Source organism: Chiloscyllium plagiosum, chromosome 6 (assembly GCF_004010195.1).
Source record: "Chiloscyllium plagiosum isolate BGI_BamShark_2017 chromosome 6, ASM401019v2, whole genome shotgun sequence".
Classification (NCBI taxonomy): Eukaryota; Metazoa; Chordata; class Chondrichthyes; order Orectolobiformes; family Hemiscylliidae; genus Chiloscyllium; species Chiloscyllium plagiosum.
The window spans coordinates 116,953,225-116,967,670 of NC_057715.1; the positions used below are offsets into that span (position 1 = coordinate 116,953,225).

Here is a 14,446-nt window from a genome sequence, read left to right on the forward strand (position 1 = left end):
TCTGTGGTCACTGTTAGTTTTACATTGATTGTTCACTGTTCAGGCAGGTTGAGACATATTTGAAACAAAAACAAATTGCTAGGGAAACTCGGCCAGTCTGGCAGCATCTGTGGAGAGAAAGTAAAGTTAATGTTTCATGTTGGTGGTGCTTCAGAATTATTCTTTGTAACCAAATTTACTTTTTTTGGCAACCAAAATCCTCCAGTTGTGGTTCATTTGGTAGTTGTCATTTGACAACCGTGTCATCGCTTGCTCATCCTGGATGACCTCCTGTGGCAGAGGCCAATGGTCACTTTGATAAGGAGTTAGTTTTTTCTTTTGCTCCTCCTAGTTAATGACCAAGTCGGTTATCCTCCAGTCAGCAGATGCCTAGGAGTGTAGTGAGACTCTTCTGTGTCTATATTATCCACAGGTTCGTGACTTGAACAGTCGTCTGGCTCAGTCCCAGAAGGCACTGAATGAGCTAGCAGATGAGCATGAGGCAGCCATACCCCTTTGGGAGGGAAAGCAAAAGCAGCTGGAGAGTGACCTCTGTGTGACGCTCTCAGACAAGGTAAGAATTATTCACAACATTGTAAACTGAACAGTATTGGGGAGGTAGTGGGAAGTGAGCAGTTATTCATAAGGTACATCTAGGTATTGTGGTAATATTCTAAATAGTATCTGAGAATACCAGGACTTCAAAAAATTAAATTGAGGCAATGAATTATATAAATAAGTCTATGTTTGTTTTTGCTTAGCTGAAATGTGATGTGATACAAGTGCTTAAAATGGTTCATGGATTCAATAGGGTAGAAAGGGAAATGTTTCAAGGCCAAGGAACATGACCTTTAAAATTTGAGCTGGAGTGTTTAAGGATAATATCAGGGTGCACATTTTTATACAAAGGTGAGTGGAAATGTGGAATTCTCTCTTCCCCAAGTGGCTGTGAAAGCTGAAACTCAGTTGAAGGACTTTTGAGACTGAAGCAGTAGATTTCTAATGAGGGATGCAAAGCTATTTCTCACTCTTGTCCGCACTCTGGATTCTTGTTGTATGCTAGACACACTATGCTAAGAGCAGCATCTGCAATAGTGCTTTTTTTAATGTGAAGTAAGTTGAAATTATAATCAAGGTGTAAATAAGCAGAGTATCTCTGTTCATAATATTCTCCAGCCCCTCAGATTTGGATATCTGTACTCATCCAAATCTGGCTTCTTGAGTATTCCTGACCTCAATTTCTTCACTATTGGTGGCTGTGTCTGCAGATGCTAAGGCTCTACACTTAAAACCAACTCTCTTTTATTCTCCTAAACCAAACCTTAAATCCTGCCTTTCTGATCAAACATCTGTCATCCACCCTAATATTTTTGCATGTGGTTCTGTTAGATTGTGTTTCAATTAGGCTCCTATACTGTTCCATGGATTGTTTAATATTTTAGAGGCTGTATAAGTGTAGCTTGCTGCCTCCTGTTCTGCTGAAAAGTGTCAAGGCTGTGAAGGACCCTATATCAGTGTATGATTATTTAAGGAATCACATGAATTCAGTCATGAATTTTGTTTTAAGAGTGTTGTTGTTGGATGCTACACTTCCCTGGGGCTAATTTTAAGTTTTTAAATGTTTTCTTTTTTTGGGTTATTTTTTGGTATTGACAGAAATTATTGGAAGAAAAAGTACAAATCCTGGAAGGAAAAATCTCCTTAATGGAGGATCAGCTGAAAGCAGCTGGGGAAAGTTCCAGTGAGATGAAAGGAGAGGTCATGGGTGACATTCTCCAGGTAAGTTGCTTCTTACGAAATACCTGAGAAATTGTGCTGTGTGAAGTCGCCGAAACACAGATTGGGGTGGAATAGTTTCTGGTGGGACGGCACAGTGACTCAGTAGTTAGCATGCTGCCCCTCAGTGCCAGGGACCCAGGTTCAATTCCAGTCTCAGGCGACTGTGTAGAGTTTCCACGCTCTCCTGTGTCTGTGTGGGTTTCCTCCAGATGTTCTGGTTTCCTCCCACAATCCAACGATGTGCAAGTTTGGTGAATTAGCTATGCTAAATTACCCATGGTGTTCATGGATGTGTAGGATAGGTGCATTAGTCAGGGGCAAACTTAGAGTAATGGGTAGGATACTCTTCAGGTGGTTGGTGTGGACCTGTTGTGCTGAAGGCCCTGTTTCCACACTGTAGGGATTCTATGGTGACAAACTTGTAGCATTTTGAAAGCCTTTCACTGAAGAACAGCTTTAGCTTTTTGGGGGATAATTCCAGATATCCATGATCCTTTGTGTGAAGGAGTGTTTCAAGACATCACCCCGCATGGCAGTCTAGCTGATTTAAAATGCTGCCTTCCTTTCCCATTGCCAGATTCACCCAGCACCAGAAACAATTTCTCTCTCTAACTATCTAATCATTTTAAACATCTTGATTAAATCACCCCTTAATCTGTTATTTGAGGGAATGCAGTTAATTAAAGCTTTGCCTTACCTGACTTATTCCATCTTCCACTCTTCTGTCATTGCAGTTGGAAGTTCTTAAAACAGAAATATCACAGTTGACGGCCAAAACTGCAGAACTGGAGCAAGAAAGCTCCCTTCACAAAGAGGAAAAAAGCCAACTTGCTGAGACAATCCGTAACCTCGAGCAGTCCATCAGTGACCTAGTTGAACAGAAGGACCAGCTGGAGCAAGATGCACGGGTTCAGGAAGATAGGCTCACTGGGCAGCTAGATGCCTTGAATGTGGAGATAATGAAGCTGAATAATTCCTTGATGCAGAAGGACCTGGAATTGGAAGAGGAGAAGAAACTGAGGCGCCAGCTGGCCGATGATTCACAAAGCAAAGAGAAGACTGTCCTTGATCTTGACTCCAAGGTACAGACGCTTAACGAAGTCCTGCGATCAAAAGAAGAGGCACTTAAAATGCTCGAGAAAGAGGTGAGCGCTGAGCGCGAGAACATGTCACAGCAAGTGGCTACCCTGAAAGAGGAGTCCCAGCAGATCAACAAAGAGAAGGCTTCCATTCTCTCTCAGTATGACACATTAAAGACTGAGAAGGAGGCTGAACTGAACTTGCTCACTGAAGAAATTAAAGCTTTGAAAAGTAACCAGTTGGAAATGGAAGACCTAAGGAGTGAGAAGGACAGTTTATCACAGAAGGTGCAAGAGTTATGCTCTGAGGTTGCAGAGGTAGGCTCCAAAAACCAGAGCCTCCAATCTGTCTGTGAAACCCACAAGCAGAGACATGCTGAAGAGGTTGCCGCTCTTAAAATAAAGTTGCAGGAGACTGAAGGCATGCTGGAGGAGCACCGGATCAGATTGGCAGGTCTTGATGCCAGCGCTCAGAACGTCAAGAACCTCCAAGAGCAGCTCACTTCCCTGCAGGGGACAGTAGAAGCATTAGAAAATGAGAAGAAGCAATGGGAAGAGGGGCATGCCCGAGAAGCTGAGCGCTATTCCCAACTGGCAAATGAAGTGAAGGGGCTGACAGAGGAACGTAATCAGGCGAGAACCCAGTTAGCTGAAGAGCTAAAACGTCAGGAGGTGGTTGGAGCTCAAATGAAACAGACCATGGATGAACAGGTGGAAAGATGTAGCACGCTGCAGAGTGAGCTTTCTGATGCCCTGCGGAAGGTTGAGGAGAAAGAGAAGGAAGAAGCAAGGCTTTGTGAAAACGTAGCATCTTGGAAGGAAAAGTTTGAGGTGGTTCAGCATAAGCAGGTTCAGGGAGATGAGCTTATTGCGTGCTTAAAGGAAGAGCGAGAAAAAGCCCAAGCTGAGCTGTCGGAAGAAAAGGCCAAGAGCAATGAGCTTGAGACGAGGATAAACCAGTTGAATAATGAGGAAGAGAGGAAGGCCTCAGCACTGGAGAAAGATCTTTGTGATGCACTGTCACAAATTAAGGAAAAAGAGGCTTTGAGAGACCAGGCTCAGGCTGAGGTGTTGAGCTGGCAGGACAAGTTTGAGACTGCTCAGAAGGAAGCATCTCAGCGCCTGTCACAGGTGGAGGAGGCGGCCAGACAAAACTCGCACAAGCGAGACCAAATAGAGAAGGAGCTCTTTGAGGCAAGAGAAAAGGTGGCTCACCTTGAGGACCGGGTGAACCAGGCAGGCAGCAAGCAGCAAGACCAGATCTCAAAGCTGGAGGCTGATCTCGCCAAAGCACGACAAGTGGCAAGAGAGGAGGCAGTGCAGAGCGAGGAACTTCGTGGAGAGGTTGAGGCATTGCACAGCCAGCTGGCGGAGCTGAGGAAATCCCAGTCTGAGTGCATGGCCAGGGTGGAGGAAAAGCAACACAAACTGTCAGAGGAGAAAGATGCAGCCAAGGTGGAACTGGAGGCTGAGAGGGCAAGCAAGCTTGATATGGAGACTAGGCTGCAGCAGTCTATCAATGAGCAGCAGGAACGCCTTGTGGTACTGCAAAGTGAGGTCTCCAGTGCCCGCACCGCCAGAGAGGAAATAGAAACTAAGGAGAAACTGATGAGGAGTGAAATTGAGAGATGGCAGGATCAGAGCAGACACCAGCAAGCGAGGATCAATGAACTCCAAACAGAGGTGTCAACCATGAAAAACATGAAGGAAAAAATAATCAGCCAGGAAAGGGAGATGCTGCGCTATGCAGAGGTCCTGAGTAAGAAGGAGGAGGAGTTACATGAGCTCAGTTCCAAACTAGCAGCAGGTGACGATGCAATCCGACAGCACAAACAACGAATGGACTCTGCTGAGAAGGAGCTGTCCAAATCCCGCAACCTCTGCCAAGAGAGGCTGAGCAGTATTGAGGCACTGAAATCTCAGGTAGCTGAACTAGAGCTGAAGTGCAAAGGACAACAGGATGTCATTGCCCGGCTGGAGACAGAGAAAACGGCACAAGGTTCTCACAGTCATGAGCACATGACAGCGTTACAAGGAGAACTGTCATTAGTCCGTGGCTTGCTGAAGGAGAAAGAATCAATGGAAAGGGCCTTGAAGGAAAAGGTGTCCCTGCACCTGGAGGAACTTGCAAAACAGAAGGAAAAGGTTCGCGCCCTTGAACTGGAAATCCCAACCTGGCAGCTGAAATCCTCAGAAGAGCAGAAGGAAAACGCGAAGCTGAGAGATAAGGTGGCTGTACAAGTGGAGGTGTGCAGGAAGCTGCAGGAAACCATAGATGCTTTGAGGGCAGAGCAAGCTTCTGAGGCACAAAAGAGAAACTCAGCAGAAGAAGCAACAAAGCTCCAGAACACAACCCTTAAAATGGAGATTGCTGCCCAAAAGCAGGCAGCTGAGAAGCTTCAGGAGGAGCTGACTGCTAGGAAGCTGGCAGAAGCAACGCTAGAACGCCAGGCACAAGCAGACAAAGAACAAAGTGTTCAAATGGAACAGGAGTTACTCCAGCTGCGTGGCCAGATGGCAGAGATCCAGTCCACAATGCGGGCATCTGAGTCACAGCACCAGGGAGAGCTCGAGCAACAGAAGAAGCTGCTGAATGAGTTGAAGGCAGAGACCAGGCAGCTGCCATCCTTAAAGGAGCGCTGCAAGGAGCAAGAGCGGGAGATACAGCGACTCCAGCAGAGCAGCAGCCAGCTGAGCTCTGAATCTGGTCTGGCCTGCGGGAAGCTGGAAGCTGAGCTGGCCAGGGCCCGAGAGGCACATGCCAAAGAGCTGAGCCACCTGAAATCCTGCCATGCTGAGCAGGAGGCTGCCAGCAAAGCCAAAGAGGAAGAGAGCCGGAAAAGAGTGGAAGAAGCGACCAGCAAGTATGAGAAAGCAAAACTCATGGTCCTGGATGAGCGACGCAGGTTTCAAGATGAGCAGCAAAAGTTGAGCACTCAGGTAAATGAATTGTTCTGTATTAAACGTTATATGTTCTATGTTCTAAACCAAGCCGATAAGGTTTTTAGGCGAAAGTGAGGACTGTAGATTCTGGAAATTAGAGTCGAGAGTGTGGTGCTGGAAAAGCATAGCCGATCAAGCAGCATCTGAAGAGCAGGAGAGTCGACGTTTTGGGCAAAAGCCCTTCATCAGGAAGGTTTTTGGACAACTTGACAAAGTAAGTGCAATGAAGTTGTTTTCCCCTTGTGAAAGAGTCCAGGACCAGAGGGACATAATCTCAGAATAAAGGGTGTCATACTTACGATGAGGAATTTCCTCTCAGGATAGTGAATCTGTGGAGTTCTTTAATATAGATAGCTGTCACGGATCTTTAAGTATATTCAAGGCTGAGATAGACAGGTTAATTAGTAAGGAAATCGAGGGTTATGGAGAAGAAGCAAGAGAGTGGAGTTGAAGATTGTCAGGTCAGCCATTCAGTCAGGTCATTGAATGGTCTGTTCCTACATACTAAAGCCTAACAGTGAATCTTTTATTTTTCTTTTCAATCAAGTTCTCTGTTCAATCAAGTTTTCTGTTCCTGCAACCTCTTTTTTTTAAATTTTGTTTGTATTGCTTGCCAAATGCATTTCATGACATAGGTCTGTCCGGTGGCTCAGTGGTTAGCATTGCTGCCTCACAGTGCCAGGAACCCAGGTTCACTTCCAGCCTTGGGTGATTGTGCACCATCCACTTTAGCTGCATGGGTTTCCTTTGGGTGGTTTGGTTTCCTCCCACAATCCAAAGATGAGCAGGTTGGGTGAATTGGCAGTGCTAAGTTGTTCAGAGATGTGTGGGTTTGGTGCATTAGTCAGGGGGAAATGTAGAGTAATAGAGTAGGGGAATAGGTTTGATACTCTTCAGAGGATTTGTGTGGACTTTTTGGGCTGAAGGGCCTGTTTCCACACTTTGGACATTCTGTGCTGTGCTATTCTGTGCCATGCTATGCTGTTGAGTGCCATGCCATACAGTTATGCACCATGTTGCGCCACACTATTGTGTGCTGCACTGCACCACGCCACGCTAGTCTACTTCTGGTCTGATTTTGTCCTCTTGTTTAACCCTTTTGCTAAAGTGGACAACCTCACATTTTTCCACACTATATTCCATCTGCAATGTTGTTGTCCCTCATCCTGAACTCACAAGGCAAACTATAATAAATACAGTACACACTAGTATATGGAGGAAGCAGGGCGTTATTGTCATGTCACTGAACTGTAATTCAGAGGTCTTGGCACTGGAAATGTGGAATCTAATTGGACCTTAAATTTAAATCCCATCAATACATCTGCCTTTGGAAAGTTAGAATCAGTGATGATGGCAAACAATCAATGTTGAAAAAAACTCATCTGGTTCATGAATGTACTTTAGGGAAGGAAATCTGCCATCCTTACTTTGTCTGGCCTACATGTGACTCCAGGCGCACAGCAGTGTGGTTGACTCTTTCTTCCTCTGAAATGGTTTATCAAACCACTCAGTTTGAGGATAATTAGTAGTGGGTAAATAGCTTTACCAGTAACCCTTCCATCACAATAAAGAATGTGTTTTTAAAAACACAATCAGTTAAAGTGGTAATTCTGTTGTGGGACATCACAAGGCAAATTCTGTCAATTAGAGTACCTTCCAGTTATCCCTTCTATTCATCTCAAAAGGCATTTGATGAAGAACCAAACAACAGCTGTGAGCTAGGTTGGAGCTCATGACTAAAATTATAGGAGCAACAGAGTTGGCTGAATGACAGGAAACAGAGTAATGGTTCATGGTTGTTTTTTCAGATTGGAGGAAAGTTTATCGTGAATTATCCCAGGGGTTAGGACCTTTGCTTACTTTTCCTGATATAATAGTAATGATGTAGACCTTTGCAATCAGTACAAAAGTTGAAAGTATTTTTAACTGTGAGGAGCTGTATAACTCGAAAAGGGCACATCGGAAATCAGAAAGGATAAATGAGTGGCAATTAGAATTTAAGTACTAAGAAACATGAAGTAATTTATTTTGGAGGCAAGAATATGAAGAGACAATATAAAATGGGTGAGTACAATTTTAAATGGGATGCAAGAACAGATTTTTGGCATATATGTGCATAAGTTTCAGGTCCATAAAAGTTCCAACATGCATTAAGATAATGGTTTTAAAAAAGCATGCAGACTCCTGGGTTTTATCAGTAGTGACAAGAATGAAAAAGCAAGAAAGTTATATTAAAGCTGCATAAAACACTGCTTCAATCTCACCTAGAGTACTGTATCAAGTTTGGGGGCCGTACCTTTTAGGAAGCATGTAAAGTCAGGCTTAGAGTGGATGCAGAAAATATTCACAAGAAGGGTTCCCAGCAAGAGGAAGTTTAGGTAAACCGATTAGAGAATTTTGAACTTGAATGTGGAGAAGAGATTTGGTAGAGATACTCAAAATTGAGAGGGACCTGGGCAGTGTATAGCAGTGGGGCAGAGGAAAATTAGTACCAGAGGATTTGCAGTAATTGACAAAAATTGTAATTCAGACATGAAGGAAAATCTTTTCATGCGAGTGACTGGGGTCTGGAATGTGTTGCCTCAGTGTGGTGGAAGCAGGTTCAGTTGCGGCTTTCAAGAGGGAATAGGATTTATATTTGAAGAGGAAAGATTCTACTGGGTGAGGATGGGGAATGGTATGAGGTAAGCTTCTCCTCTAGAAATCCTGCACTGACACAGTGGGCTAAAATGGTGCTGTAATCATTCTGTGATTCACTGCATGATTATAGATCAATGATTTAATTTGTCAAATCTTTGAATTTTGACTTTAGCTAACAGTCTGCTTTGAGAATCCTTAGTAATAACTTCTGAGAATCTGTATAAATAACATCTACAAATATCAGTACTAGTTTGTCAGCTCTTCAAAGTTTTCAATCTGATTTATCAAGTGTAAGCTTCCCTTTACTTATTTAAACTTCCCTTTATGTATTTATTTTTAATCAGCTTGTTCAGAGATGTTATTAACACCTCTGGGACAGATGGATCTTAAACCTGGGATACCTATCCTTTCCTTTTTCCTCTTTTTATTTCCAGAAGTGCTATCAAACCCAACTGCATATTTTAACCAACCTGTTCAGGCATGTTAAAGACATTTCCAGAAGAAGAGAACACAGACACATCCCCACCCATGCATACACACACACACTTTCATCTATTAACCACTACCTCTCAATTATCTGTATTTCCAATGTTCAACTTGCATGCAGAGCCCATTCAGGGAAAAATACCTACAAATCCATGCTGAGATTCTGATCAGCTGACAATCTTCAAGCTGTTCAATCAGGAAAAGTCGGTGAATAAAGGTAAACTATTTCCACTGTTTGGGAATTCTAGAACTGGGGATGTAGTCTGAGAATTAGGGCTGTACCATTCGGCAGAGATGTTAGGAAGCACTTCTGCACACACATTGATTGATATTTGCAACACTCTCTTCCACAAACAGCAGTGAATGCTGGATCAGTTGATAATTTTAAATTTGAGATTGCTTAATGAAAATTAAGCCCTCATTAACCTTAAATCATGGAGTTACATGCAGTTATCCAATCTCTGAGAACAGTATAGTTATAGTTGAGGCATTTGATTCTCATACCCATTTCATTTCTGGTCCTGAAGGTTTGTCACTCTTTTTAGCTGCCACTAATGTGTTTTCTTTGAGTTACTATTGGTGAAAGTGTAGCCTGATTCAGTTTCAGTTTCATTGGTGTGTTTGTGAACTCAGTTGTTAACCTTTAACTCCCCCAAGATAACCAATAAGTCAATCTCCAGAAACATGCAACATGTCTTGACTAATCGGCAACTTTGAAAATATGCAGTGTGTCCAAGTCCAGTGGCCTTGCCTCATTCAGTGTACTAATTCCTGAATTGTAGCTTCTTTCTGTTCTATGGAATTGGGACCTACGGCTGACAAGTTGAGCTTTGGCTGATTTGGCTTCTCTCTCTACAGGTTGAAGAACTGCAGAAGAAGTTGGCCACAGAGAACCAGAAGGTAAGAATGTGACTTTGTGTTGGATTTGCTTGACAAGTACTGTGCTTGTAACTTTATTGTGTCTTCCAGAACACTGGAGCTAGGGTCATCTAATTGTTGCCCCCACACACACATCTGTTCTGTCATTTGGTTAGGTCATGGCTGATATCAATTCCATTTTTCCACCTTTGCCATATATCTAGTGAAAACTTCATCGAACAAAAGTTTGAGCTATGTCTGTAAAGTTTGAGATTTGTCTTTTTAATCCACCTTTCCCTTCAGGCATGCACGAATGATGCTTAGGCTGTAAAGAACTTTATCCAGGCACCATTTGGAGTGCTGTGTAGGCGTGGGTGCTAGCTGGCAGGGAAGAAATGCTGTGTCATACAACATTTTCACAGCGATGGCCTTGTGAAAGTGTGTGAATAGTTGGAGACACTGGCATAGTGCTAATGTCAACTAGACTAGGGGGAGGAATGCAAGAGTTCCTCAAGGTAGTGCCCTTAGTCCAACCATCCTCAGTTGTTTCATAAATGACCTTCCCTCCATCCGAAGGTCAGAAGTGGGAATGGTTGCTGATTGTGCAATGTTTAGTACTATTCACAACTCCTCAGATACTGGAACAGCCCACATCCAAATATAGCAAGACCGAGATAATATCCTGCTTCGGGCTGACAGGTGGCATATAGTATACACGCCACACAAGTGTTAATCAGTGGTCGTCTCCATCAAGAAAGAATCTTGTTGATTCCTTTGACGCCACCTGTTGACATTCAGTGGAACTATTATCACTGAATCTACCATTATCAACGTCCTTGGGGTTAAGATTCACCATAAATTCAACTAGACTAGCCATATAAATACATTGACTAAAAGAGCAGGTTCAGAGGCTAGCAATCCTACAGTGAGTTACTCACCACCTGACTCCCCAAAGTCTGTCCACCATCTATAAGTCAGGAGTATGATAAAATACCTTCCTGTTGCTTGGATAAGTACAGCTCCTACAGCACTCCAAAACCTTGTCACCATCTAAGTCAAAGTGAAAAGTCAGGCAAAATGTTTTGCCTCTTCAGTGTTAGCTTCAAACATTATAGCAGAGGGCTTGACTCTTTGAATTGGTGTTGATTGGCTGTCCCTCACTTTGAGTGTGACCACTACTTAGGTCATTTCATTTTTGCCATGGGCTTTTATATAACTAAACGTGCTGGTCCTTGACTTGCACATGTTTTTATTCACTTGTGAGATGTAGCTAGTGCTGGCTGGGCCAGCAATTATTGCTCGTACCTAGTTGCCCTTTAAAGGCAGTAGTGAGCTGCTGTCTTGAACTGCTGCGGTCCACATGCTGTAAGTTAACCCACACTGCCTTTGGGAAGGGAATTCCAGAATCTTTTGGCATCTGGGACAGGATTCCCATGAAGTAGTGTAATCCAAAATGCAGGATTTACTTCCTTTTCTGACATTCTGTGCTGCTGTTCTATCTCATCGTTAAAATAACAGACTGTTGACAGACTCCCCAGTTCTCAGTCCTTTGCCCATTCTTCATTGTCATAAGAGATGACAAAGGGACTTTTGTAGAATATGTTTTTATTTAAATTAGAGAACTTGGGCAACTGTCATTGCCCACACAGCCTTTATTAGGTAAGTGGTCAGGTTTTTGTGATATGATTACGACATGCGACTGCTGCCACCCTCTGTCTTCACAGCTGGTGAAAAGCGCAGACTTCCTTTTGCCTATTCTGCCTTTGAGTACAAGTTGAGCTGTATTTTGTAAAGTACCTTGCCCTGATCTTGTTGGTTACTAGGAGGAGCAAGAATTTCCTGCAAACATTGCTCTGTGGTTTTTTAGATACCTGAGTCTGCCCACTTGATGGAGTGGGCGCCCATACAGTAGGATTGGTAGCTGACACTCTTGCATCTAAGACAAAAGGTTGTGGCCCAAATCTCACCCTGTTTGGGTGCAAACTCATGGTAATAGTCCTTAGTACATTACAGAGAGAGGTCTGTTCATCGTTTGGTCAGTACTTCAAACTGAGGACTGGAATACCCTCTTGAATAGGCCTAAATATCCATGATTTGAAGAGGATCAGAGGAAGTACTTGGTATCCTGGCCAATTTTATCCTAAAACTGACATTGCAAAGAGAGATTATCTGGTCATTGTGCATTGCTGGTTTATGTTTTTCTATGTGCCAATGACTGCTACATTTCCTGCTCTCCAATAGTGACTGCAGTACATTATGCTCTAGTAGGGCTCTTCAGGATGTCAGGTTATGAGAGCTGCTAGGAAAATGCAAGCCTTTTTTATCCCTCAAGATCTGGTGTAATTGGACGACCTGTTTCAGGAGCTGAATTATTCTTTTAAAAACATTTGCTGTAGTTCTCTGACTTTTTTCCTTCTCATCTTTGATGAAATTATATTTGTGAAGTCTCCCCTTTTGACTCAGGTGCTGATCGCTCAATTAGCACCAGAGATCTCCTCTCCCTTTTAATGGGAACCTGTTTGGTTGGTTTCAGGTTGTGGAACTGAATCAGAAGCTGGCCCAGCAGGACACAACAGCTAAAAGTAAGCTTCAGAAACTCAAGGTAAGACTCCAAATCCATTACTTCACTCAAGACGGTTGGTTGGATCTGTCATCACTAAGCCTCCTTTTATTTAATTTGGGCTTTCCCCATGCCAGTTACTGATTAGCTACATGCTATTTTAACCATACATGCTACTTTTTTTAAAATTAAGGTAAATACACTCCATTTAAAAAGAGACCTGCATTTGTGTAGCATCTTTCACAATCTTAACACACACTGAAGCTTTTCACAGCCAATTAGACAGTTTTGATCATAGTTACTCTAAGAAATGTGGTAACAAGTTTGGACACAGCAAGCTTCCACAAACAGCATCATCACCATGACGAGAGAGCCTATTTTTGTCATGTTGCTTGACAAGGATACGTTTCTCTGCTGCCCTTCAAAATAATGACATGGGATATCTCTCATCTGTCTAAGAGGATGGGCCTCAGTCTTACCTACAAGTTACAATCACTAACAATGTGGCATGAAACACAAAGCAGATAAACACAGTTGCAACAGGTAATAGAACATAGAACAATACAGTGCAGAACAGGCCCTTCAGCCCTTGATGTTGCACCGACCTGTGAACTATTCTCAGCTTTCCCCTTACACTATTCCATCATCATCCATATGCTTATCCAAGGATTGTATAAATCTCCCTAATGTGGCTGAGTTAACTACATTGGCAGATAGGGCATTCCACGCCCTTACCACTCAGATTTAAGACAGATTCTTTACTTGATCACCCCTCAATTTGTAGTTATGCCCCCTCAGACAAGCTGACGTCATCATCCTAGGAAAAAGACTTCCACTGTCTACCCTATCTAATTCTCTGATCATCTTGTATGACTCTATCCAATCTCCTCTTAGCCTTCTCCTTTCCAATGAGAACAGACCCAAGTCTCTCAGCCTTTCCTCATAAGACCTTCCCACCAGACCAGGCAATACCCTAGTAAATCTCCTCTGCACCTTTTCTAGTGCTTCCACATCCTTCCTGAAATATGGTGACCAGAACTGGACACAGTATTCCAAGTGAGGCCGCAATAGCGTTTTGTAAAATTGCAGCATAATATTGTGGCTCCAGAACTCAATCCCTCTACAAATGAAACCTAACACACTGTATGCCTTCTTAACAGCACTATCAACCTGGGTGGCAACTTTCAGGGATCAATGTACATGGACACTAAGATCCTTCTGCACATCCACACTACCAAGAGTCTTTCAATTGACCCAGTATTCTGCCTTCCTGTTATTCTTCCCAAAGTGCATCACTTCACATTTAGCCGGATTGAACTCCATTTGCCACCTCTCAGCCCAATTCTGCAGTTCATCCAAGTCACCCTGCAACCTGTAACATTCTTCCAAACTGTCCACTACTCCACTGACTTTAGTGTCATCTGCAAATTTACTAATCCATCCAGCTATGCCTGCATCTAAGTCATTTATAAATATGACAAACAGCAGTGGTCCCAGAACAGATCCTTGTGGCATGCCATTAGTAACTGGACTCCAGGCTGAATATTTTCCATCAACCAACACTCACGGCCGCCTTTCAGAAAGCCAGTTTCTAATCCAAGCTGCTAAATCACCCTCAATCCCATGCCTCTGCATTTTCTTCAACAGCCTACCATGTGGAACCTTATCAAAAGGCTTTACTGAAGTCCAAGTATACCACGTCAACTGCCCACCCTCATATACGTGCTTGGTCACCTTCTCAAAAAACTCAATGACGTTTGAGAGACATTACCTGCCCTTGACGAAACCATAGCTGGAAATGTGTTGCTGGAAAAGCGCAGCAGGTCAGGCAGCATCCAGGGAACAGGAGAATCGACGTTTCGGGCATAAGCCCTTCTTCAGGAATGGGGAAAGTTTGTCCAGCAGGCTAAGATAAAAGGTAGGGAGGAGGGACTTGGGGGAGGGGCGTCGGAAATGTGATAGGTTGAAAGAGGTCAAGGTGAGGGTGATAGATCAGACTGGGGTGGGGGCGGAGAGGTTAGGAAGAAGATTGCAGGTTAGGAAGGCGGTGCTGAATTTGATGGATTTGACTGAGACAAGGTGGGGGGAGGGGAAATACCTTGTCTCAGTCAAATCCATCGAA

At 43.5% G+C, this 14,446-nt stretch overlaps 1 protein-coding gene across 5 annotated transcripts in view; it reads left to right on the plus strand.

Annotated features, from left to right (window-relative positions):
* The window catches only part of numa1 (nuclear mitotic apparatus protein 1), a 119,837-nt gene that overhangs the window by 78,543 nt on the left and 26,848 nt on the right, over positions 1-14,446 (plus strand). For 4 of the 5 annotated variants that reach the window (XM_043692529.1, XM_043692530.1, XM_043692531.1 and 1 more), the window contains exons 13-17: positions 413-553; positions 1,636-1,758; positions 2,493-5,777; positions 9,765-9,806; positions 12,298-12,366. In XM_043692529.1, the coding sequence (XP_043548464.1) occupies positions 413-553; positions 1,636-1,758; positions 2,493-5,777; positions 9,765-9,806; positions 12,298-12,366 (3,660 nt within the window). The remainder of the gene's footprint in view (positions 1-412; positions 554-1,635; positions 1,759-2,492; positions 5,778-9,764; positions 9,807-12,297; positions 12,367-14,446) is intronic. The other variant, XM_043692533.1, reaches the window with a different exon arrangement.